Source organism: Triticum urartu, chromosome 4, assembly GCF_003073215.2.
Source record: "Triticum urartu cultivar G1812 chromosome 4, Tu2.1, whole genome shotgun sequence".
NCBI classification, from domain to species: domain Eukaryota; kingdom Viridiplantae; phylum Streptophyta; class Magnoliopsida; order Poales; family Poaceae; genus Triticum; species Triticum urartu.
The window spans coordinates 315,517,481-315,539,746 of NC_053025.1; the positions used below are offsets into that span (position 1 = coordinate 315,517,481).

General features: G+C 44.8%; 1 protein-coding gene and 2 long non-coding RNA genes across 15 annotated transcripts; 2 read left to right on the forward strand and 1 right to left on the reverse strand.

The window, feature by feature from the left end:
* Positions 1–2,743: 2,743 nt before the first annotated feature.
* Positions 2,744–21,129, reverse strand: LOC125551580. Of its 8 annotated transcripts, none has more exons than XR_007302840.1 (6): positions 20,414–21,129; positions 13,408–13,538; positions 12,686–12,797; positions 12,392–12,556; positions 11,473–11,574; positions 4,653–4,668 (listed from the first exon to the last, which is right to left on the reverse strand). It is a non-coding gene; the product is annotated as an uncharacterized LOC125551580 (long non-coding RNA). The 8 variants fall into 8 exon arrangements; XR_007302843.1 differs by having other exon boundaries at positions 4,654–4,668; positions 11,473–11,557; XR_007302844.1 differs by lacking the exons at positions 4,653–4,668; positions 11,473–11,574 and adding an exon at positions 2,744–2,760.
* Positions 10,879–17,217, forward strand: LOC125551582. 6 transcript variants are annotated; one of them, XR_007302850.1, is made up of 6 exons: positions 10,879–11,019; positions 11,106–11,232; positions 11,452–11,551; positions 11,652–11,755; positions 13,025–13,165; positions 17,117–17,217. It is a non-coding gene; the product is annotated as an uncharacterized LOC125551582 (long non-coding RNA). The 6 variants fall into 6 exon arrangements; XR_007302845.1 differs by having other exon boundaries at positions 11,106–11,551; XR_007302846.1 differs by having other exon boundaries at positions 11,106–11,551; positions 11,652–11,706.
* LOC125551579 lies at positions 18,378–19,332 on the forward strand. The gene is made up of 3 exons (XM_048714835.1): positions 18,378–18,737; positions 18,842–18,927; positions 19,004–19,332. The coding sequence occupies exons 1-3, from the start codon at positions 18,637–18,639 to the stop codon at positions 19,162–19,164; spliced, it is 348 nt and encodes a 115-aa protein (XP_048570792.1). The 5' UTR covers positions 18,378–18,636; the 3' UTR covers positions 19,165–19,332.
* Positions 21,130–22,266: the final 1,137 nt, after the last annotated feature.

Genomic DNA, 22,266 nt, shown 5'->3' on the forward strand with positions numbered 1-22,266 from the left:
CGTGACGTAAAACCACTCCCATTGCCATAATTCGGACACCTCTGGAAAGGAACCTTTCGGCCATGGAGCTCCTGCCATCTTGCCTATTGATGCACCTCCGCATGCTGCATGTTGCCCCTCGATCATCTTCGGTTGTACTTCAAAGGTCTTGAGCCACAGGCCGAAGTGAGGGGTCACACGGGGGAAGGCCTCACACACGACAATAAATGTCGTGATGTGGAGAAAGGAGTCCGGAGCTAGATCGTGGAAATCTAGCCCGTAATAGAACATCAAGCCCCTGACGAAAGGATCCAGAGTGAGGCCTAGACCTCGGAGGAAGTGGGATACGAACACAACGTTCTCGTTGGGTTCGGGAGTAGGGACGACCTGCCCTCGAGTAGGCAGCCGATGCGAAACCTTGGCGGTCAGGTATCTGGCCTGCCTCAACTTCTTAATGTCCTCTTCTGTCACGGAGGAGGGCATCCATCGGCCTTGAGGGCTGAATCCGGACATGATTGAATACCCGGAGCACCTAACCTGGGCTTTGGGTGTTAGAACTCGAGGCAGAGGAAGGGTTCGATTGAGCATGAGAGAGAAAATGCAAAAACCCCGTCCCTTTATAAAGAGGATGAATATCAAGCGTCCTCTCCGTAGCCGTTTAGGACTTGCCTATAATCTAGGAGTCCTAGACACAGTTGGGTTACCCATGATCGTATTAATGAGAATCCCGTAATTGGGGGAACACGATCTCCGCTTCGGCAAGACGTGTCACGAAACCGCCTCGCGTTATGTGTGGAGCTGGTTAAAAGAAACGGTTCGAATAATCACCGGGCCATGACGTAACATCATGCTACCAAAACAAGCCAGCAAATTAGATCTGCGAAGGCGTTATTCTCTCTGCGGTGGAATGTGGAATTTATTTTGCAGGGTCGGACACTATCCTCGTATTCGACTTCTTCTGTGATGTATTCAGAGAAGGAACCTACCTTGCAATGCTGAAGACAGTACTACGCGTCGGACTCGTCGTCATTGAAGCCTGGTTCAGGGGCTACTGTGGGAGTCCTGGATTAGGGGGTCTCTGGACAGTCGGACTATCTCCATTGGCCGGACTATTAGACTATGAAGATACAAGATTGAAGACTTCGTCTCATGTCCGGATGGGACTCTACTTGGCGTGGAAGGCAAGCTAGGCAATACGTATATGGATATCTCCTCCTTTGTAACCGACCTTGTGTAACCCTAACCCTCTCCGGTGTCTATATAAACCGAAGGGTTTTAGTCCGTAGGACAACAATCACAACATACAATCATACCATAGGCTAGCTTCTAGGGTTTAGCCTCTCTGATCTCATGGTAGATCTACTCTTGTAACACCCATATTATCAATATTAATCAAGCATGACGTAGGGTTTTACCTCGATCAAGAGGGCCCGAACCTGGGTAAAACTTCGTGTCCCTTGCCTCCTGTTACCATCCGGCCTAGACGCACAGTTCGGGACCCCCTACCCGAGATCCGCCGGTTTTGACACCGACTGTTTGGGTCATCCAGAGTAATTGAGCACAACATGAACCCGCAGCAATGTATTCCGCTTCAGCGGTGGATAAGGATACCGAGTTTTGTTTCTTGTGAGACCAAGACACAAGAGATCTACCAAGGAATTGACAAGTACCCGAAGTGGACTTCCTATCAACCTTGTCACCGGCATAGTCCGAGTCGGAGTAGCCAACAAGATCAAAGGAAGTTCTCTTTGGATACCAAATGCCAAAATTTGGTGTATGTATTAAGTATCTCACTATCCTTTTCACGGCCTTAAGATAACATTCCTTAGGAGCAGCTTGATATCGTGCACACATGCACACACTTAACATGATATCGAGACGTGAAGCACATAGATATAATAATGAACCAATCATAGAGCGATAAACTTTTTGATCAACCGGTTCACCATCTTTGGTCAAATCAAGATGTCCACTAGTAGGCATGGGTGTAGTCATACCTTTGCATTCTTGCATATTGAACTTCTTGAATAAGTCCTTGGTGTACTTCGTTTGAGAGACAAAGGTGCCTTCCTTAGTTTGCTTGATTTGCAAACCAAGAAAGAATTTGAGTTCACTCATCATAGACATCTCAAACTTCTCCGACATTAACTTCCCAAACTTTTCACTAAAATGAGGGTTAGTTGATCCAAATATAATATCATCAACATAAATTTGGCATACAAATAGTTCTCCATTAACCCTTTTAGTAAAAAGAGTAGAATCTATTTTTCCAATTTCAAAGCCTTTTTCAATAAGGAACTTGGTCAAGCATTTATACCATGCTCTAGGAGCTTGTTTAAGACCATAAAGGGCTTTGTGAAGTTTGTAAACATGATTAGGTTTCTTAGGGTTGACAAAGCCAGGAGGTTGCTTAACATAAACTTCCTCTTCAATTTCACCATTTAGAAAAGCACTTTTAATGTCCATTTGGTACAAGGTGATATTATGGTGATTAGCATAGGCAAGTAAGATGCGAATGGACTCAAGTCTAGCAACGGGAGCATATGTCTCACCATAGTCCATACCTTCGACTTGTGTGTAGCCTTGGGCAACGAGACGCACTTTGTTGGGAACCACTTGTCCATCTTCATCTTGCTTGTTGCGAAACACCCATTTGGTACCGATGATGTTGTGGTTGTTGTCGGGCTTTTCAACCAATGTCCACACTTGATTTCTCTCAAAGTTGTGTAGCTCTTCATGCATAGCGTTTATCCAATCCGGATCTTCCAATGCTTCTTCAACCTTCATAGGTTCAATACGAGAGATGAATGAATAGTGTTCACAAAAGTTAGCTAAACGAGTTTTTGAGCGAGTGATTCTCCCGGTTTGGATATCATTGTAGATTTGCTCCACGGGATGATCTTTAGCAATTCTCCCGGTAACCCAACCTTCGTAGATTTGCTCCACATGAAAGCTTTTGCTTGGGTCTTTGTTGAACATCTTCTTTATCTTGTTCTTCTTCTTGGCCTTCTTCATTGTTGGCATTGTCGTTTTCTTGTCGTGGTGGAGAAGGAGATTGTTGACGTTCGTCTTGGTGCACTTCCTCGTTTTCTTCTTCTTGGTGTGTCCCACTCGTGGATGCTTCCGTATCAACTCTTGGTTCACCTTGTCGTGAGGTAGAAGCCTCCACTTGGACGGACGAGGTACTCTCCCTCACCTCCATTGGACGAATCTTGACAATAGAAAAGTCTTAGATTGCTTCCGAGGGATCTTTGTCTCCTACACCAATTGGCAATTGCTCTACTTGCGAGCCGTTAGATTCATCAAAGTTCACATCTACCGTTTCTTCAACCTTTCGGGTGAAATTGTTGTAGACATAGTATGTGTGAGAGTTTGAGCCATAACCAAGTAGGAAACCTTCATGAGACTTAGGAGCAAATTTAGAACGACGATGCTTATCAAGAATGTAGCACTTTGAGCCGAATACTCGAAAGTATCCAACTTGGGGTTTGTTACCGGCGAGGAGCTCGTATGCCGTCTTGCCGAGTAGCTTGTGAAGATACAAGCGATTTGTTGCATGACAAGCTATCTCTACCGCTTCCGCCCAAAAGTGTTTTGGCGTCTTGTACTCATCAAGAATCGTTCTTGCCATCTCGATAAGAGTCCGGTTCTTCCTCTCAACAACTCCATTTTGTTGAGGTGTGTACGTAGCCGAGAACTCATGTGCGATCCCTTCTTTGTCAAGAAAGGTGTCCACATTTGCGTTCTTGAACTCCGCTCCGTTGTCGCTTCGAACCTTCTTGATCTTCACGTCAAATTGATTTTGGGCCTTCCCAGCAAAGTTTTTGAAGATCTTTTGGACCTGCGATTTGTCATTAAGAAAGAACACCCACGTAAATCTTGAAAAATAATCAACTATGACCAGACCAAATAAGTTACCACCGAGACTCTTGTAGGCATTTCGACCAAAGAGATCCATGTGAAGTAGCTCGAGTGGTCTTCTTGTGGTCATGATGTTCTTAGCGCGATGACTTCCTCCAACTTGTTTCCATGCTTGACAAGCACTACAATGTCTATCCTTGTCAAATATGACATCGTTAACGCCAAGGATATGATTTCCTTTAATGAGTTTGTCAAGGTTTCGCATGCCCACATGGCCTAGCCTTCTATGCCACAACCAGCCTTTAGAAGATTTAGCAATTAAGCAAATTTTAGGTTGAGCCTTTTTAGTGAAATCAACAATGTAATGATCTCCTCAACGTATACCGGTAAAGACCATTTTATGATTATCTCTACGAAACACTTGGCAGTCTACTTCAGTAAATAGGGCATTGAAACCGAAATTAGCAAGTCTAGATACTGAAAGTAAGTTGTAGCCAAGAGATTCAACGAGCATGAAATTTTGTATGGAGCTATCATGTGAGATGGCCACCTTACCAAGGCCAACCACCTTACCCTTTGAATTATCACCAAAAATGACATACTTTCGAGGGCCGTCATTTTCAGCAAGCTCACGGAACATGTCTTTATCTCTGGTCATATGATCAGTACATCCACTATCAAGGACCCATTCCTTTCCTCCAGCCATGTAGCCGCGAAGATTTGCCATAAGACCAAAGTGTCTCATCGCATCATCGAGATCATAGTCACTATCGTCATCATCCTCATCCGAGTATTCATGTTCAACATCATCTTGTGATTGATCAATTCCTAGATAGGGCAATCCATTAGATAAATGATCATTTCTATAGTTATCCTTATGAATTCTAATAGATCTAGAAATGATATTGCTAATAACTCCAACATCTCCTTTGGCACTCGTAAGATTAGTAAGCCCAATTAAGCAGTCGCCAAATTTGGGATCATTGGAACTCATCTTAATCAAGGAAATACACTTATGGAGGATTTCATCTAGATCTTTCAAGGAATAATTAGGAAAGAGTTCCTCAAGAAATTTCCATATGGTGTAGGCACACTTAAGAGTCGGCAAACATCCAATCAAGTTTCTAGGCAAGCCTCTAGTGATAAGATTAACAGTTCTAAGATTGCGAATCATGTCAATTGATTCATCAAGGGTAGGATGCATGGGATCAACATGAGGTGCACAAGGGCTAGCAATATACTTGTTCAAGTGATATTCATTGAAAATCTGAAGCATTTCATTTTTCCACTCATGAAAATATTCTCCATCAAGAATAGGCACTCTACGCCTAAGACTCCCCAAAGTAGACTCATCCATCTTCCTCCAATGGTGTTTAAACCAAGGCAATGGAGACCAAAGCTCTGATACCAATTGAAAGGATCGAGAAGAGGTGTCTAGAGGGGGGTGATTAGACACTAAGTGCCAAAAATTGCAGTTTTTAATTTCTTTAAGTTGAAGTGGAGTTTAGGCACTAGTTTAACAAACACAATACATATCAAGCAAGCATGCAAAGAGTATGTGAGCAGCGGAAAGTAAAGCATGCAACTTGCAAGAATGTAAAGGGAAGGGTTTGGAGAATACAACCGCAATTGGAGACACAAATGTTTTTGTCGTAGTTCCGATAGGTGGTGCTATCGTACATCCACGTTGATGGAGACTTCAACCCACGGAGGGTAACGGTTGCGCGTGTCCATGGAGGGCTCCACCCACGAAGGGTCCACGAAGAAGCAACCTTGTCTATCCCATCATGGACATCGCCCACGAAGGACTTGCCTCACTAGCGGTAGATCTTCACGAAGTAAGCGATCTCCTTGCCCTTACAAACTCCTTGGTTCAACTCCACAATCGTTGTTGGAGGCTCCCAAGTGACACCTAGCCAATCTAGGAGACACCACTCTCCAAGAAGTAACAAATGGTGTGTTGATTATGAACTTCTTGCTCTTGTGCTTCAAATGATAGTCTCCCCAACACTCAACTCTGTCTCACAGGATATGGATTTGGTGGAAAGAAGATTTGAGTGGAAAGCAACTTGGGGAAGGCTAGAGATCAAGATTCATATGGTAGGAATGGAATATCTTGGCCTCAACACATGAGTAGGTGGTTCTCTCTCAAAAAATGTGTATTGGAAGTGTAGGTATGTTCTGATGGCTCTCTCTTCGAATGAAGAGTGGGTGGAGGGGTATATATAGCCTCCACACAAAAACTAACCGTTACACACAATTTACCAATCTCGGTGAGACCGAAGTGAAAAACTCGGTCGGACCGATTTAGCAAACCTAGTGACCGTTAGGGTTTTCGGTGGGACCGACTAGATCAACTCGGTGGAACCGATGTGCTAGGGTTAGGGTAAAACCAAAACTTGGTTTGACCGATTACTCAGACTCGGTGGGACTGATTTGGGTAATAAGCGAAACAGAGAGTTGGCCAAGCAAACTCGGTGGGGCCGATTGCATATCTCGGTGGGACTGAAAATATTGCAACAGGTAACAGAGAGTTTGCAAGCCCATCTCGGTGAGACCGAGATCCCATCGGTGAGAGCGAACTGATTAGGGTTTCTGGCAGTGGCGATTTCAACTGAACTCGGTGGCTTCGGATAGAAAGAATCGGTGGGGTTGAGTTTGACTTTTGGTTTAGGACATATTTGGAAGTGAGAAAATGGTGAGGGCTTTGGAGCATATCACTAAGCACTTTGAGCAAGCAAGCCATTAAGCAACACCTCATCCCTTCTTAATAGTATTGGCTTTCCTATAGACTCAATGTGATCTTGGATCACTAAGATATAAAATGTAGAGTCTTGAGCTTGGAGCTTGGGCCAATCCTTTGTCCTTAGCATTTTGAAGGGGTTCCACATCCTCTAGTCCATGCCACTTCATTGTTGAACTCATCTGAAACATACTAGGTAAAAGTGTTAGTTCAACAAGAGATATGTTGTCATTAATTACCAAAATCACCTAGGGAGCACTTGTGCTTTCACAGAGTCGTTCAGCTCATCCTGAGGAGGGCCCATATACACCCTGGTTGTCCCGCTGTGCAAGCCACGTGTCCGGACGGGCTGTACACGCCCGGGAGTCTCTCCCGGTGGGAGGCTCCCCTCCCACGATCCAGTGGAAGTGCTTAGCTCCATGCTGGCAAGACCGAGGAGCGGTTGTGCCCATGAACCAGTGGAAGCACCAAGCTCCGCGCTGGCCGATACGACCGAGGAGCGGTTATGCCCACACTCCGCGCAAGTGTGGTAGCTCTATGCTCCGCGCTAGTTATAAACAACTGAGGGCAGCCCCCAGCGGTCGCACCAACCTCAGGGAGCTTTTCAGCTCACGACGCTCACAGCTTCTCCTTGGAAGGGTATCGCGAGGGGGGCTAGGCATGGGGGCTATGCTCAGGTCACGCCTGGCAGACGCCACCCTACCAGGTGCCCAGACGCCTGGCTTTCTCGCGCCCCCATCCTAGGCGAAGGCTCGTTAGCAAGGTATGGTGCTCGTTCTCCCTCATGAGAGCAGTTCGTACGTCAAGGGGGACCCCTGGTCATCGCGACCCAGGGGCCTCACTAGTCATGTAGCCCCTCAATCCTTGGGCCCGGTGCTCAATGGCGGTCGAGGTATGCGCGGGGCTGGGCCCTTCTGACGGTCTCCTGGACTAGGGGGTACTCAACACGTCATCTCCCGATCTGTTAGATTGGGCCGAGGACCCCCATGGTCGTATACTCATGGGCCAGTTCGGACAGCTGCCGCATACATGGAAGATTCCACAAGACTTGGTGATCAAGACAAGGACTCCTCCCCACCGGCGTATTCGGCTAGGACTTTTGTTATCCTAGGCCTTTGGTGCATTATATAAACCGAGGCCAGGCTAGTCGATAGAGGACATATACAACATACAATCATACCATAGGCTAGCTTCTAGGGTTTAGCCTCTCCGATCTCGTGGTAGATCAACTCTTGTAATACTCATATCATCAAGAATAAATCAAGCAGGACGTAGGGTTTTACCTCCATCAAGAGGGCCCGAACCTGGGTAAAACATTGTGTCCCCTGCCTCCTGTTACCATCCGCCTTAGACGCACAGCTTGGGACCCCCTACCCGAAATCTGCAAGTTTTGACACCGACAATGGTGCCTTCATTGAGAGTTCCGCTGTGTGATCGGCAAAAGGATCAATGGCTCGCCCGCAGGTCAACTGCGACGCCAGCATCTTCGTCGCCGGCTCGACTGGTCACCTTGGCTCGACCGAGGACCGTGCTCCATCTCCGATTGTCATGTTCGGACGGGGGCCTTCTTCAACATCAACTCCGATCTCTATCATGATCATAGAGGAGTCATCCATGGAGTTCGAGGGCTTAACATCAACATCGCCCTCGGGCGGCCGTGCTGTTTTTATGGACAGTGAACTTGTATTCGCCATCACCACCTCCTCGAGCGTCGGTTTGACGATTGCTTCGGTGGAATAATGCGTAATTACGTCTACAACAGCCATGCAAAAGTTCATCGAGTTCCGATGGAGGAATCTCCGACAATCTACAATATACCGGAGCCCTGTCAAATCTGGAAGGGAATCTGTACAAGTTTAGGGCGTGGTCTCCAGAGCCCAGCTCGGAGGTCCTTTGGAACATCCAACCGTTCATCTACTGCAGAATTCCCATATCTACCACCCCTCCAAATTTCAGCTCGATCCGACGGTTCAAACTTCGGGAACCTTCCGATGAGTGGACCAATTTTTGGATCCGTTTTCTGCGCGAATACGGATCCGACCCGAATTCATGTTTCTTTATGAATGTGATATTGGACAACCTTTTTAGAGGAATTATCTTCTAGGGTATTGTGAGTTGTTTTTAAACACGCCCATAAATTTTAAATCCTCCCTGAGGTCATGTTCATCATCATGCTGGTGTCAAACCAGTCCATCAATATTTCTCCAAGACTGCCGACCTGCGCTAGATACGTCGTCACTTTGTTGAGCCGAGCTCAACTTCTTCGGATCATCATCTCGACAAGCCGAACAAGAGTCCGGCATCGCGAAGGATAAATCATCACCAACATCGTCGCCCCACGGATTACATGGAGCGGGCATACCGGCATCGCCGCACGGTCACTTCATCAAGCCGGCATCGACCACGTCACGACCTGCATCGGCAAGGCCGCACTACTGCTTCTTCAAGCCGATGTCCATCATGCCGACCTACTTCGACTCATTGGCTAACATCGAGGCTTCGACATCTCGGCTGGACCGGGGGCTTTGCCATCTCTTCATCAACCTACTCCGGAGACTTCAGCTCACTAGCCGACCAGCTTCATCACATTAGCTGGACCGAGGGCTTTGCCTCCGCAAGCCAACCTATGCCAGCATCGCCATGCCGTCGCTTTATCGCCCATTGGGCAATGGGTGTGCGGATCCAGTCCCAATTTTGGGAGTCACCTTTCTTCGGATTGCTACAACAAATAAACTAGGTGCTATTAATCCTAGTAATTTTTGCTTGTTGGAGTTTATTTTTCCCAAGAAAGTATTACTCTGGTTTGTTCCTGTACACAGGTCTATCGAATGATGTCCGCACTAACGACGGCCGCGTGGTGGTTCGATCAGCTTCCGTACATAGTCCGGCGAACGCCGCATCCGGAACTCGGACCGACCTATGAATTCAGGTTTTCCACACCTTTACCGCATCATGCCAACGCCCTGCATCGACATTGACTTCGGCGCCAGGCCATATTTCTTTTATTACTCACTTTGCATAAATTGTTTATTATGCAACATTTTTTTATTATCATTACTATTATATCCGGTTTTGCACTATTTTTTGTGCACAGGAAAATGATCCGGGTTGGGCAGTATCGTCAACTCGGCGTACTGACATACCACGTCACCTCGGCTGGACGGGGGGCTTCCTCAACACTTCATTACCCCATGCTAGGGACTTCGGCATCACTCTGCCGGCCTGCATTGACCATGCTATGTCAGCACTTCGGAGTGCCGAGCCCTATGCTCCGCCACCTCGGGACCGGCTTGGAGGATGGAACCTTGTCCCGCATCAAGCTCGGACCGCGTCATCAATACCGAACACATTAACCAGCTAAGTTGCCTTCATGCTCAAAGTTTTAAATTTTTAACTTGTTTTCGGTTCGACCAAGCATTATACTTTTTTGGAAAAAAGTTGCTTGTAAAAAATTTCCTTGTCCAAACTTTGTTTGTGACGCACAAATTTAAATACCCCGTTTATTTGGAGGCTTCCTTTATGAAGCTTTTCCTCTTGCATATGATTATACTTGTACGGCTTCGTTCCTTGTTCGTGTATTACACCACAATATGCACCATATTGACTTAAGCGATTTGCAAGCTGGGTTGCCTGGCTCATGTGCTTACCCCTACGTTCCCGATTGTTTGGCTAGGGAGTAAAGGGAGCACCTCTGCGATTGTCACGACCGGGTCCTCCGAGCTCTGACCTCAGACTGGGTGAATCCGAAAGCTACCGCTCTTATTGTTTTCAATCATGGTCGGCACACAACGGAACTCATGAGTACAAAAAATCTATTGCACAAGTCTCATAGTAATAATGAGCACCGAAGAAAGGTATCGGTGGGGGTACTATTTTCTTCGAAGATGCTTCTTACACTTCGCCTGTAATCTCTATTCCTAATGGAGCAGTTGGTAGTCTCCGCCGATCAATTTTCATCCCACCACTTTCGTCCGGGTTTTTTCATAGGTTAACCTTCGTAGGTTATTTTGGTTCCATCCACCACCTCCCCTCCGCTGGTTTTTCCATCGCGACAGAACCAATCCCTCGCTAGCCCTACCTCGTCTCCCGTCTCCAGTCGCAGCCGCCGCCGCACCCCAATCCAACCCCGCCGCCGGCGATCTCCTCGCCCCCCTGCGCCGCCGCCCCCAACCTTCTATTCCTCTCCCAAGGGAAGGGAAGGGAAGGCAAGGCAAGGGAAGGGAAGGTAGAGGGAGCGCCCAGATCCACGGCGGCATCAGCGCGCTCTCGTCGACCTAATCCGCGTCCGTCCTCGAGGGAGGTCGGCCATGGAGGTCCAACGCGGGCCGGTAGCAGCCATGGACGGACGGAGACGCCCCAAACCCTACCCCGGACGACGCCTCAACCTTCAAGGACGCGCGCCGGCGACCGCAGATCTCCGGTGACGGCTATGTTGAGTGTGTACCTGCGGACGTTCTTCCTTAGATTCATCATCTCCCCCCGCTCGTGATTCCTTCCTTGGTTTCTTTTCTTTTGTGTGCAGGATGACTGCCCCGGATCTGGACGCACAACCTGCAGCTGCAGCAGCAGTTGGACGACCGAACGCACGAGCCCTCCCTCCCTCCCTCATGGTTCTACTTCCTCCTACCCTGCCCCCTCACGTGGGCGTGGTGAGCTTCCTACCCCCCGGTGCACATCTCATCTAATCTCATCAAATCTAGATTTCTCTGGACGTATTTATTGTTCTGGACACAACTTGGTTCTCTTCAGTTTGATGTCACTCCTTTCCTGCCGGAGTGAGTCAGTCAAATACTCCTACTAGCAGTATAAGATGTTTGCCGACTTTGAAAAATGATAGATAGTAAAAAAACGCTAATGAGGTTGTGCAGCGGCGGACGTATGACTGCTACCTGCACAAGCGGATGGCCCTACGAGCCGGACCAACCTCCAGCTGCTGTGGCGTACCACGGGCAGATTTATCCCAACGAGGTATGCCTGTGCACAATCATCATCTGAAACATATGGATGCAAATGCTTGGTGCTGCGTGCATGCATATATACGTCTAAACAGAATTACGGTGGGATGCAGGAAACAATGAGCCCAAAAATTAAATTAAAACAAATCGACGCCAACAGCGATGGGGGTGAGTAAGCTATTCATATTTCTTTTCGTCTGTGGATGCATTGATGGGGGTGAGTAAGCTATTCATATTTCTTTTATTATTATTGTTATATACATTACGGTCTTGTTTCTTGCGGTCATACACATTAACTTTGCAGTCACGTCTTCACATCACATTTGACCTGCAGCAATTGGTTAAGTGCAATGTACATGTCTAAATTTTGTTTAGGTGGATGTCACGCATGCTTTATTTGTAGATTCCCTAAGGTTATTGCTTGATTGTCAGCTTCCAGGTATAATGACTTTTCTGCGGTATAACCCTTCATATATTACCCGCAAAAAAACCTTCATATTATTAGTTGACCATTTACATGTTTGAATAACCTTTACCGTCATGCTAAAGCCTAAAAGGTAGTCAGGTAGAGAGTCTCAAGTCACCATTCGATCAAAAACTATTTAGTAAGCTGTTGTTCTCTAATTTCTCAGCGAATGAGCACAAATTCAGAAGGGTACATACACAAAAGAACCCATGTACAAAGTCTCTACTCTTTTACCAGGCTATCCACCATCTACACAGCAGGATTCACAAAGCCATGTGGATGCTACCAAAGTGATAAAATTTAGATGTTTTTGGAAATATAGCATCACAGGCCTAGTGAGGGGAAAAAGCCAACATCATGAAGAATGCATTAGGATAATGATTTTACCTTGGGTTTATAATCTGCATTACGTGCCTAGAGAGCTATTTGCTTTCAAGTCCAATTTACAATCCAGGCGCTGACCGTCGACACAATATTCTTGTCACCAAATTAGACACCAGAAAGCAGAGTACACCCAGGAGAAATCAGACTAGGAAATAGCTCTAGCTCATACTGTCAAGTAACCATATAAAATATCATTTCCAACACAAGGAAAGAGATAAGTTCTGGGAAAGAAAGAATAAAAATATCATACATGATAAAAATAGTGCTGAGAGAACGGATTTCAACTTAGTAACTTACACTTCAGAAAGCGTCGTGAAAATATGTGAGACCCTCAAGCCTGATAGCTTCTTGATGTAATGGTTCTTTGTGTTTGTCCTTCCATTCAAGACAAATATACCTGGTTAAAAACCTAATGGTTGAAAAACATATGTACTGATCAATTAGTGAAACAAAGTTGTATCACTGATGCTGTGTTTTTCATTGAAGCAAAATATGACAATGTACTAATCTAATAGTGCAGATGTAGATTATCTCGCCTAACCTGATCGCATGCTTCAAAGTTAGATTTTGTCCCAGTATATATTTAATGTGTATAGTTCACAGAAATAATAATGGTTTATTTTATTTCGTTACAAGCGCCGACAGACCATGACGCTTGAAGATATGGAGGCGACAAATCTGTGCCGATCCCCTCTTGGTGATAACTCTAGCCGAGCCCCTCTTGGTGACATTCCTAATCTTGAGCATCCTTCCCAAATGACACAGTGCCCGCGCTAGGTAATTGCAAGCATAATTTTTTTTTGTTGATCGCATTGGGGCATACATATAGTTGATACGGCTTTTCTACTGTTAAATTCTTGCTGTAGAAATACAAAAATTATATACAAATTAGAATGAACATCACAACATGTTCTTAAACACAATGGTGTTAGCACACAAAAATCTAGCTAATAACAGGAACTACGGTTTTAACCCAGGCTATTAACTAAGGTAAGGGAGATAATTTAACTGGAAATTACCTCTTGGTGCAAGTAGTACATGTGCTTTCAAGAGGAGCCAACGATGCGGCCAACCATGCTTAAAATGATACACAGTGCAAATCCCACACCTCTGGATTCCTCTTACTTCATCAGCTCAGTTGAGTAATGCCCTGCTTGTTTAGCAAATAAATTTTAGTTGTGTCTGGAAGATGATACATAGCTGTCTATTGTATCATGAAGAGCATGGCTCCAATGTATTTCAGGTACTTATGTCTAGCTTCAACTGATGGCATCTCTAATACTTCTGAATCTTTCTTTTTCCGGATAATGCATCTGTATGTCTGCATTCATATGCTTATGTATATCGTTGAATCCATTTTAGTCAAACATTGCGATCAATAGCTCACAAGAAAAAAGAACATTGTACAGTAGAAGAGGCATATGTGAATACATTGCGCAAATAACTGATACCAATTTTCTGAACTAGCCTGGTGGTACTTCAGAACAACATTGTATTCTCCAAAAATATGAAGGTATGAAAAGAAGTATTCTACACTTTGGAAATTCAGCGATTAATTGGCTACATTAGTGCATTACCTATCGGCCTGGGGTGGCCTGTCATGGAGATCGACGAGGCAGCAGCGCGACTGTGCTCAGCGCAGTTTGAGTGGGGTAGAAGACAAGGCTCGACGACAAGGGCGCCGTGGTCTTCCCACCCACATCCGGATGGTACAGCCACGTGGCCGGCATGTACGGAGAGCCGTGAGCACTTCTGCAACTACCATCTGGTTCTGGCTGCCCAGGATGCCAGACCGGCGGGCGCGCGGGATTGGCGTCGACACGGCGGCGCGAGATGTTGACGGGGAGAGAAGGAGGCCGGTGACGCCGTCGTGGGGAGAGGATCGTGCGGGCGGAGCTGTGGTGTGGAGAGATGGCAGGGCAACACCCTGGTGGGGAGAGGAAGGGTCGGGCGACGCCGTCGATGGGCGGCGCAGATTCTCTAACTTGCTTATAGCAAGTCAGAGGCAGCCCAGCGCACGCCAGATGCTGCTTGTTCTCGATCGGTCGGCTGCTTCTTTCGATCCCTCACTCAGCCTAAAATAAGCAGCCTAGCCCAGATTTCATAGCCCACCTAAAGGCCTACTTCAACACAGTGGAGGGAAAACAAAACTTCAGGCGGGAGCACGAGAGGATTTTGGCGGGGAAACGTGTGCTGCGCTGCTCTGTCGCGCGCTGTCTCAGCTTTAGGCGATCGCTGCGGCAACTCCAAGGAAATCAGCTGGCATATCGAGGAAAACTTCTGGCGATCGATTCCAGCCATCGTTCCTCCTCCTTCCAGATTACAGGTAGCAACCATAAATCTCCCCTTTGTCTTGTATTTTCTTCACAAATTGGAAATTTTCTTACTTGTATTTGTTCATGATTCCTGCAGTAATTATTGAGTTCATGTCTTCAAATTAAGAGATAATGGCAGAAACCAACAAGTAAGTTAGGCTTACACTGGAATTCCTTTGCTGACATCTAGGCTTACATTGGAATTACCTACATATTTATTTTGGTGCAGGGAGAATGTGATTCATACGTCCTTACCTCAAGTTGGTCAGAAATTCACAGACTTGGCTGAGGCATGGTCATTTTGGGTTAACTATGGAGGCCGGGCAGGTTTTGAGGTCAGAAAAAGGTCAAGCTGGAAAAGTAAAATTGATGGAGTGGTAACTTCATGTAGATATGTGTGTGCAAAGGAGGGTTGTCGAGTACAAGACAAGAGGGATCATCTCACAAAGAACCCTAGAGCTGAAACAAGAACAGATTGTGATGTCCATATGTCTTTCATTAGATCGAGTGGCAGGACATTATGAAGTGGTGGAGGTAGCGCTTGCTCACAATCATGGTGTCTACTTACCACAAACTTTCCATTTGATGTCATCACAACGGAGGATTTCAGAATTGCAAGCCATTGAAATTGAGGCTGTCGATGACTCTGGAATTAGGCCAAGGCATGCACATGACTTGGCTAGTCGCCTTGTTGGGGGGCCAATGAATCTCAGCTACACGCCTCGTGATCACAAAAATCACTTGCAGAGCAGGCGCCAAAGAGAGTTAGCATATGGTCAGGCGGGAAGCATGTTGAAGTATTTTCAACAAAAGCAGGCTGAGAATCCGTCTTTCCAGTATACTTTACAATTGGATTCCGAAGAAGAAATAAGTACTATATTCTGGGCTGATGCAAAGATGTGCATTGATTATGCACACTTTGGAGATGTTATCGCCTTTGACACTACTTTTGGCACAAACAAAGAATATAGGCCTTTTGGTGTTTTTGTCGGATTCAATCATTTTAGAGAGACCGTTATTTTTGGTGCTGCTCTTTTGTTTGATGAAACACGTGGCTCTTTCAAATGGTTATTTGAGGCTTTTGTAGAGGCACACAACCGAAAGCAACCTAGAGCTATATTTACCGATCAAGACACGGCAATGGGATTGGCTGTTGGGGATGTTTTCACCCAAGCATGGCATGGCTTGTGCACCTACCACATCATGCAAAATGCCGTCAAGCACTTGTGCAATAGCAAAGTTGAAGATAAAGAGGAAGATGAAGAACCTCATATCCTCTTAGATTTCAGCGCTTGTATGTATAATATTGAGGACAAGGCAGCCTTTGAAGAGGCATTTGACATCATGAGAAATAAGGTGGATAAGAAGAAGGCCTCATGGCTAGATAGCATCTACAAGTTAAAAGAAAAGTGGACTGAATGTTACATGAGGGATGTTTTCACATTGGGAATGAGAAGCACACAATTAAGTGAGAGTTTCAATAGTGATTTGAAAAAACATCTCAAATCAGATTTTGACATCATTCGCTTCTTAAAACATTTTGAAAGGGCTGTGCAAGGAAAAAGAAACAAGGAGCTAGATGCAGAATTTGAAGCTACTAAAAAACTTTCTAGAATAGGGATGGAGACTCCTATGTTGTTGCAAACAAGTGAAGCTTACACACCGACCATATTTGAAGCATTCAAATCTGAATATAGAAGATCCATGGCTGCATGTAGTAGAGCATTGGATGGAGATAATACATATGTTGTTACAATTGTGAGGGCTAATGGTGATTTGAGTTCCGAACTAGAGCGCATAGTTGTCGGTGATCCTTTGGAGCAAACGGCTTCTTGTAGCTGTTTTCAGTTTAAAAGGACCGGAGTATTGTGTGCGCATGCTTTAAAAGTTCTTGACTTGATGAATATCAAGTTATTGCCAAATCATTATCCTTTAAAGAGATGGACCCGAGAAGCAAAATCTGGAACTATACAAGATACCAAAGGAAGGGATATAATTGAAGATCCAAAATTGGATGCTATGTTGCGGTACAAGTTTGTTTCTCACAAATTTCATGATTTTGCAAGTGAAGCCGCAAGCGATCGGGAATGTATCTTGTTGGTGGACAATGCATTGGACATCCTTGCCAAGCAAGTACGCGAAAAACTAAGGATATCTAGAAGTATTTTGAGTGAATCCTCTAATGTGCAGCCTAATGTTCAACAAGATGAGGGTTTGCTTAGTTCTGCACGCCTCAAGAAAAAAGAGGTTCAACCGAAAAGTTCAAAGAGACATAAACCTTGGATCGAGAAGACACGCAAGTACAAAAAGAAAAACCCAAAGGAATCTAGCATATGTTGCTGAAAATTCTTGCAATTTAGTGTACTTATTTATTACTACATCATATATAAATTTGTTGGGTTTCTTTGTGCAGCAGCAAGAGAAAGAGAATCAAGTTGGTGGAGAAATTCAAGCAACAACTGAAAATGCTAATAATGCCAGCAATGCATTCAGGAGTTACACAGACTTGCTAATGGTACTTTAAATGTTGTTGTATCTTCTCTAAACTACTATTCTATTCCAACGTTTCATTTTGATCCTCTTTCTTTCCAGGGTTCTAATGGAATTGATGATATGGATTTTGGAGATCTTCTTTAGGTTCTTATTTCATGACTAGAAGAAGATAGTCCATCTTCTTCTTTTGGCCTGAATATGTTCAGCTTGAAGAAATTTGTGAAAAACACTGCAAAATGGTGTTCTTTTGTGTAGAACCTGCAGCTCTACTACTATATTTTGTTGGAGGTTATTATGGTTATTTGTATCATGACTACTGTTTGTATTCTGGTTGATTTTGGTTGAATTCTGGTTGAAAACGGAGTATTTTTACAGGTTTCTATCCAGTCTGAATATGTTCTGTTCTATTCTGCTGTTTACATTCAGTTAACTATCCATAGATGCACTTGTCGCTGCAGCTGGGCTATTTGCTCCTAAATGGGCCTCCCTTGTTGCTTATGTGGGCTGGCCTGGCTGAACTGTGTTGTGTGAGGGAAGGAAACATGAAACAGAGCAGGGGACACACGATGGAAAAGAAACGGCATCCAGCTGCCTCAAGGCTGCCTCTGACTTGCTATAAGCAAGTTAGAGAATCTGCGCCGGTCGATGGGAGGGGCGCCATCGACTGGAGTGGCTGGGAGGGGGAGAGAGTGAGAGAAACTAGTCGATGTCCTGTGCATCGAGGATAAGCATGCTTTTTTAGGGGATAAGACTTTTTTTAGGAGGGGGCAAGGCTGTGTGGGTGGAAAAAAACAGTTTGTTGTTCCACTCTTGTTTATATATGTTTAATATTAATATATAAAATGTTTTTATACAAAAACGCAAAAAATCTAAACACAGGAATTTTGCAATAGATCCGAACGGATCCTTTGCCATCAGATCTGAATCCTATGTTGGTTGTACGTCCGCTCGAACTGCCTTTTTATTCCTTGTTTGCTTATGTCCCCACTAATCCAGTGATCGCCCACACTCCCGCCAAATCCCTTGATTGCCCGCACTCCTAATTTTTTAATGATTGATGGCGGGAAAAAAGGTGGGGATTGAGAAAAATATGTTGCGAACAAGGGTAATAGAACCCACGATCCATCAGACTGCAATTGGAGGGCACAACCATCTTAGCCAACTTAACTTTCAATTTGTTCAACGCTTGTGCTTTTCGTAATTGGGAGTCTCCAAGTTTTGATTCAATTTATTAGAATGATTGCTACTATCTGCTTGATGAATGGAATGTGAAGATTATATAAAACAGTAGGATTTTCAGTTTGTATGCCCGTCCAGTAACTAAGTTTTTACAGGTTTCATGATAGAGTAATTGTGCCAATGTGTTATACTTTCTAATTACTTTTGCAGTGCCATTTAATTGTTAAATTTTCTATTGGGCATGCTTCTCATATCCAAGGCATGGAGAACTCCAAGGAGTTTGCTGACAAGCTGTTCGGGATATGTCGAGGCAGAGGAACATTGAGACGGATGAAGGCATTAACAAGGACCGGCTCAGAGAGGTCTAGACGGAGATTACTGACCACATCTTGGACTAAGCTATGTTCAATTTAAGTCAATCTAACATACTGATAAAAAAATTCCTTTGGGTGTCTCACATTAACAGGTGGAACATGAACATTGTTGGGATGCTCACAGAAGATAAGGTTAAGAAGGTGGCTACGCAAATGATCACAGAGAAGACTACTGCTGGTTCGTCTTCCCCGCCCTTTAAATATGTTCACGTCTGCACATCAATCTATCGATATTGTTTGGCATATTTTTCCAGGGCCTTTTGATCGACCATGCGATTCAAAAAGCTCTTTAGTGCAGTTTGCAACAACAAAAATCAGAGGATTGGTCGTTTGTAAGGGTGGATATCTCAGAGGTGGCTGCCACCCGGATTGGAATTTAATTCAATCTATTTCCCTGTCTGAAGTTTCATACTAGATGTATGTTCCTGTGATATGATTTGTTTATGGAGATGGAGAGATGTGACTTTCAGAGTGACATAAATTCAGAGTCCTTCTATTGAAATCTAGAGGATCGGTTGCATTTTTGTTGAGGTACTAGAAGAACTTTGTTTTGTGTTAACAATGGTGTCCTTTTGTGCATTGATATTCCCTGAGTGCCCACTGCTATGTTGTAGTTCCTTTTCCAACCAAGTTATTGTTGTATTCATTTTGACAGAACCGATACCAAGTGTACACACTTTGCGATTAAACCAAAGACATCAAAGCGCTAAGAGCGCACTGAATTGTTGGACTGAAAAATATATAGATAATTCATCTGTCAAGCATCGGAAACTAACCCACTATGACAGTCACATGAATAGATACAAAAATTGCCAAGCAATCTGCAAAGTATATACAAACTGATATGTATGAATACCACAAAAAAGGTTGTGCCTACGTGAGGACTGCATTCGCAGTGTGGGCAAAGAATCGATTATGGAATCTGTGCATTTCTTGCGAGGTATTCTGAAAATTTTAAATCAGCGGCAATGAGTGGCGATCATGAAGCAGGAAAAGGTGTGGGTGCAATTGTGGTACAGCAGCCGCGCTGCCCCACCACGCAGCACTTGCATTGGACAGGGCCGACCTTGGGATCAATCAAACTAAATTATGTAGCCTCGTACTTGGAGCAAAAGGGTGAATATTCTGCAAGTGCCGTCGCAAGGGACAGCAGAGGGCATGTTGTTATTTCTATCTTAATGTTGTGCAGTTCTTGCGAGGTATTCTGAATATTCTGTAGGTGCTGTCGCAGGTGTTGAGGAGGCCAAAGCAAAAGCAGCCCTCATTGGGTTGCATGCTCTCAAGGATCTACAGGGCCCCGTGATTTTGGAACTTGACTGCCAAATTCGGATTAAGGAACTGATGACAGGGAAGCAGTCCCTCTCCCCGTGCTATGGACTGCTAAGAGACATCAAGCAAGCACTAACAAACTTCTCGGATCATAGTATCAGTAGCGTGGAGAGATTGTGCAATGCCCTTGCTGATGGGCTTGCAGCGTTGGCCAGGAATTCGTAAGACCAGGAGAGGATTGCGGACCTACCGGACTGCCTCCGCCTGCTTATGATCTCTGAATTTGTGGTTTCAGCAGAGTAGCTTTACTACTCCGAATCTCAAAAAGAAAAAGGTTGTGCCTCTCCCTGGGATAATCATGGCAATTTCAAGGGGTAAAATTAAGGGGGAATTACCTGTAGGGGATAGAGCCAATGGCGGCCGTGTTGGAGCCCACGGCGTTCACCACGACCATCGAACGCGGAGACGGTGCCCCCGCCGGCCTCAAAGTTGTCGTCGCCGTCTGCTTCCTCGCCCTTGAAGAGCCTCCATGATGCTGGACCCCCGCCACCCCTACGTAAGCCACCGGCAACCGAAGCCAATAGGACCTCACGCCCTAGCCCCATGAGATGAGCTCCTCCCGTGGTCTTGCGCTGCCGTCGGCCCGCGAGTCACCGGCCACCTCGCCGGAGATGAGCACCGCCGCAGATCTGGCCGGAACGGGACCGGTTTGAGCACCAGTGCCCGGATCAACGCGTCCCTGCGTCCGTCGTCGTTCGTCGCGCCGCACCCAGCTCGTCGGAGCCCCGAGCCCCGCGCTGCACCTCTCCCGCATCCCCAGCCTGCACTTATCCCGGTGCTCGAGGCCGCCACCATTGGGGCCGCTCCTCTTACTTGAGCGTCCGAGGCTGCTGCGGGACCAGCAGCGATCTTCGTCGCGCGGCAACTGCCGATGCATGCAACAAATGCGGTGGTCGATGGTCGGAGTCACGTGGTTGCGGCAGGAGCTCATCGACGCGCGCGGCGGATGCGCCGGGGGAGGGAGGGGAGACCGGGAGCGGGAGAGGTTGAGTGAGTGGAGAGGAGAGGAGAGACCGAGAGAGTACTAGGGGATAAGGCAGCGTTCCGTTTGATGCCGAATGAAACAAATTTTTGTTTTCTGAGAATTCCTTTTTTAGGTGTTAGATTGGGGGCTGGTAGGGCCGTGCTGGATAGCTAATTTGGGCCTTGGATCGGCAACGTTTGCTCTACGAAAAAATATAGATAATTAAAGTATATATATACCTCACAAAAAATTTAAAGTATGTATATAATTATATATTAAACATGGTTCATACAAATAAATATTTTTATACTTATTAGATATATTGAGAGTATCACAAAAATATTGAGAGAAGAAACCGAATATACTTGGTTTATGTTGGTTTGCTTGCATGTTTTTATCTTTTGTTGGACAATTTTCCATAGCGTATATAAATAATTTAAAATGATTTAAGAAAGTTTAGATGACTACTTATTTATATATGAACATTATTGTTGGTTGTTTTCCCCAAGAGAAATGCAACATCTTTTTTAATAATATGAAAAAGGTTTTATTTTTTAGAAAATAAAACAGTTGTGTTAGTTTCACTTTTATTTTTATTATACATTATATATTTTTATTTATATGATGCAGTTGAAAATTTCATTTATATTTCATCACAGATAGAAAGTGATACGTGATAATACAAAAAGGTGTTTTTTCGGAATATAGGAGACATAGATACGGATTTTGGAGATGCACAAAAAGAATCCATCGATAAAGGTTCCAAAGCGACGCCATTGAAAAGGGCCAAAAATTCATGAGTTTTTACAACATAATGATGTGAAAGTGGTGATATCCCATAACAAACCAAAAAAAAGGATGCCAATTTCAATGTTATCGTACAAGGTATTTTTCAATATTATTATTGATCTTTCCTTTGTAATATTTTCTTTTGTATTCAACTAATTTGGCTCATTTTGTTTACTAATTTGGCTCATTTTTGTATCATGTCGACAGACTATGTTTATATCCCTAGAGATATTACGATCATCAAAATAATCATGTCTGCCCCCAAGAAAACCAAGTTCGTGGACATTGCAAGTGAAGTGGACTTCAATTATTAATTAATTGTGTCCGTGTTATATTGTTTGTATGTGTAAAATTTAACATGCATTATCTTTGTATAACACTTACAAAATATTTCAAGAGCCCGTGGCAACGCATGGGCATTCGACTAGTATAGCA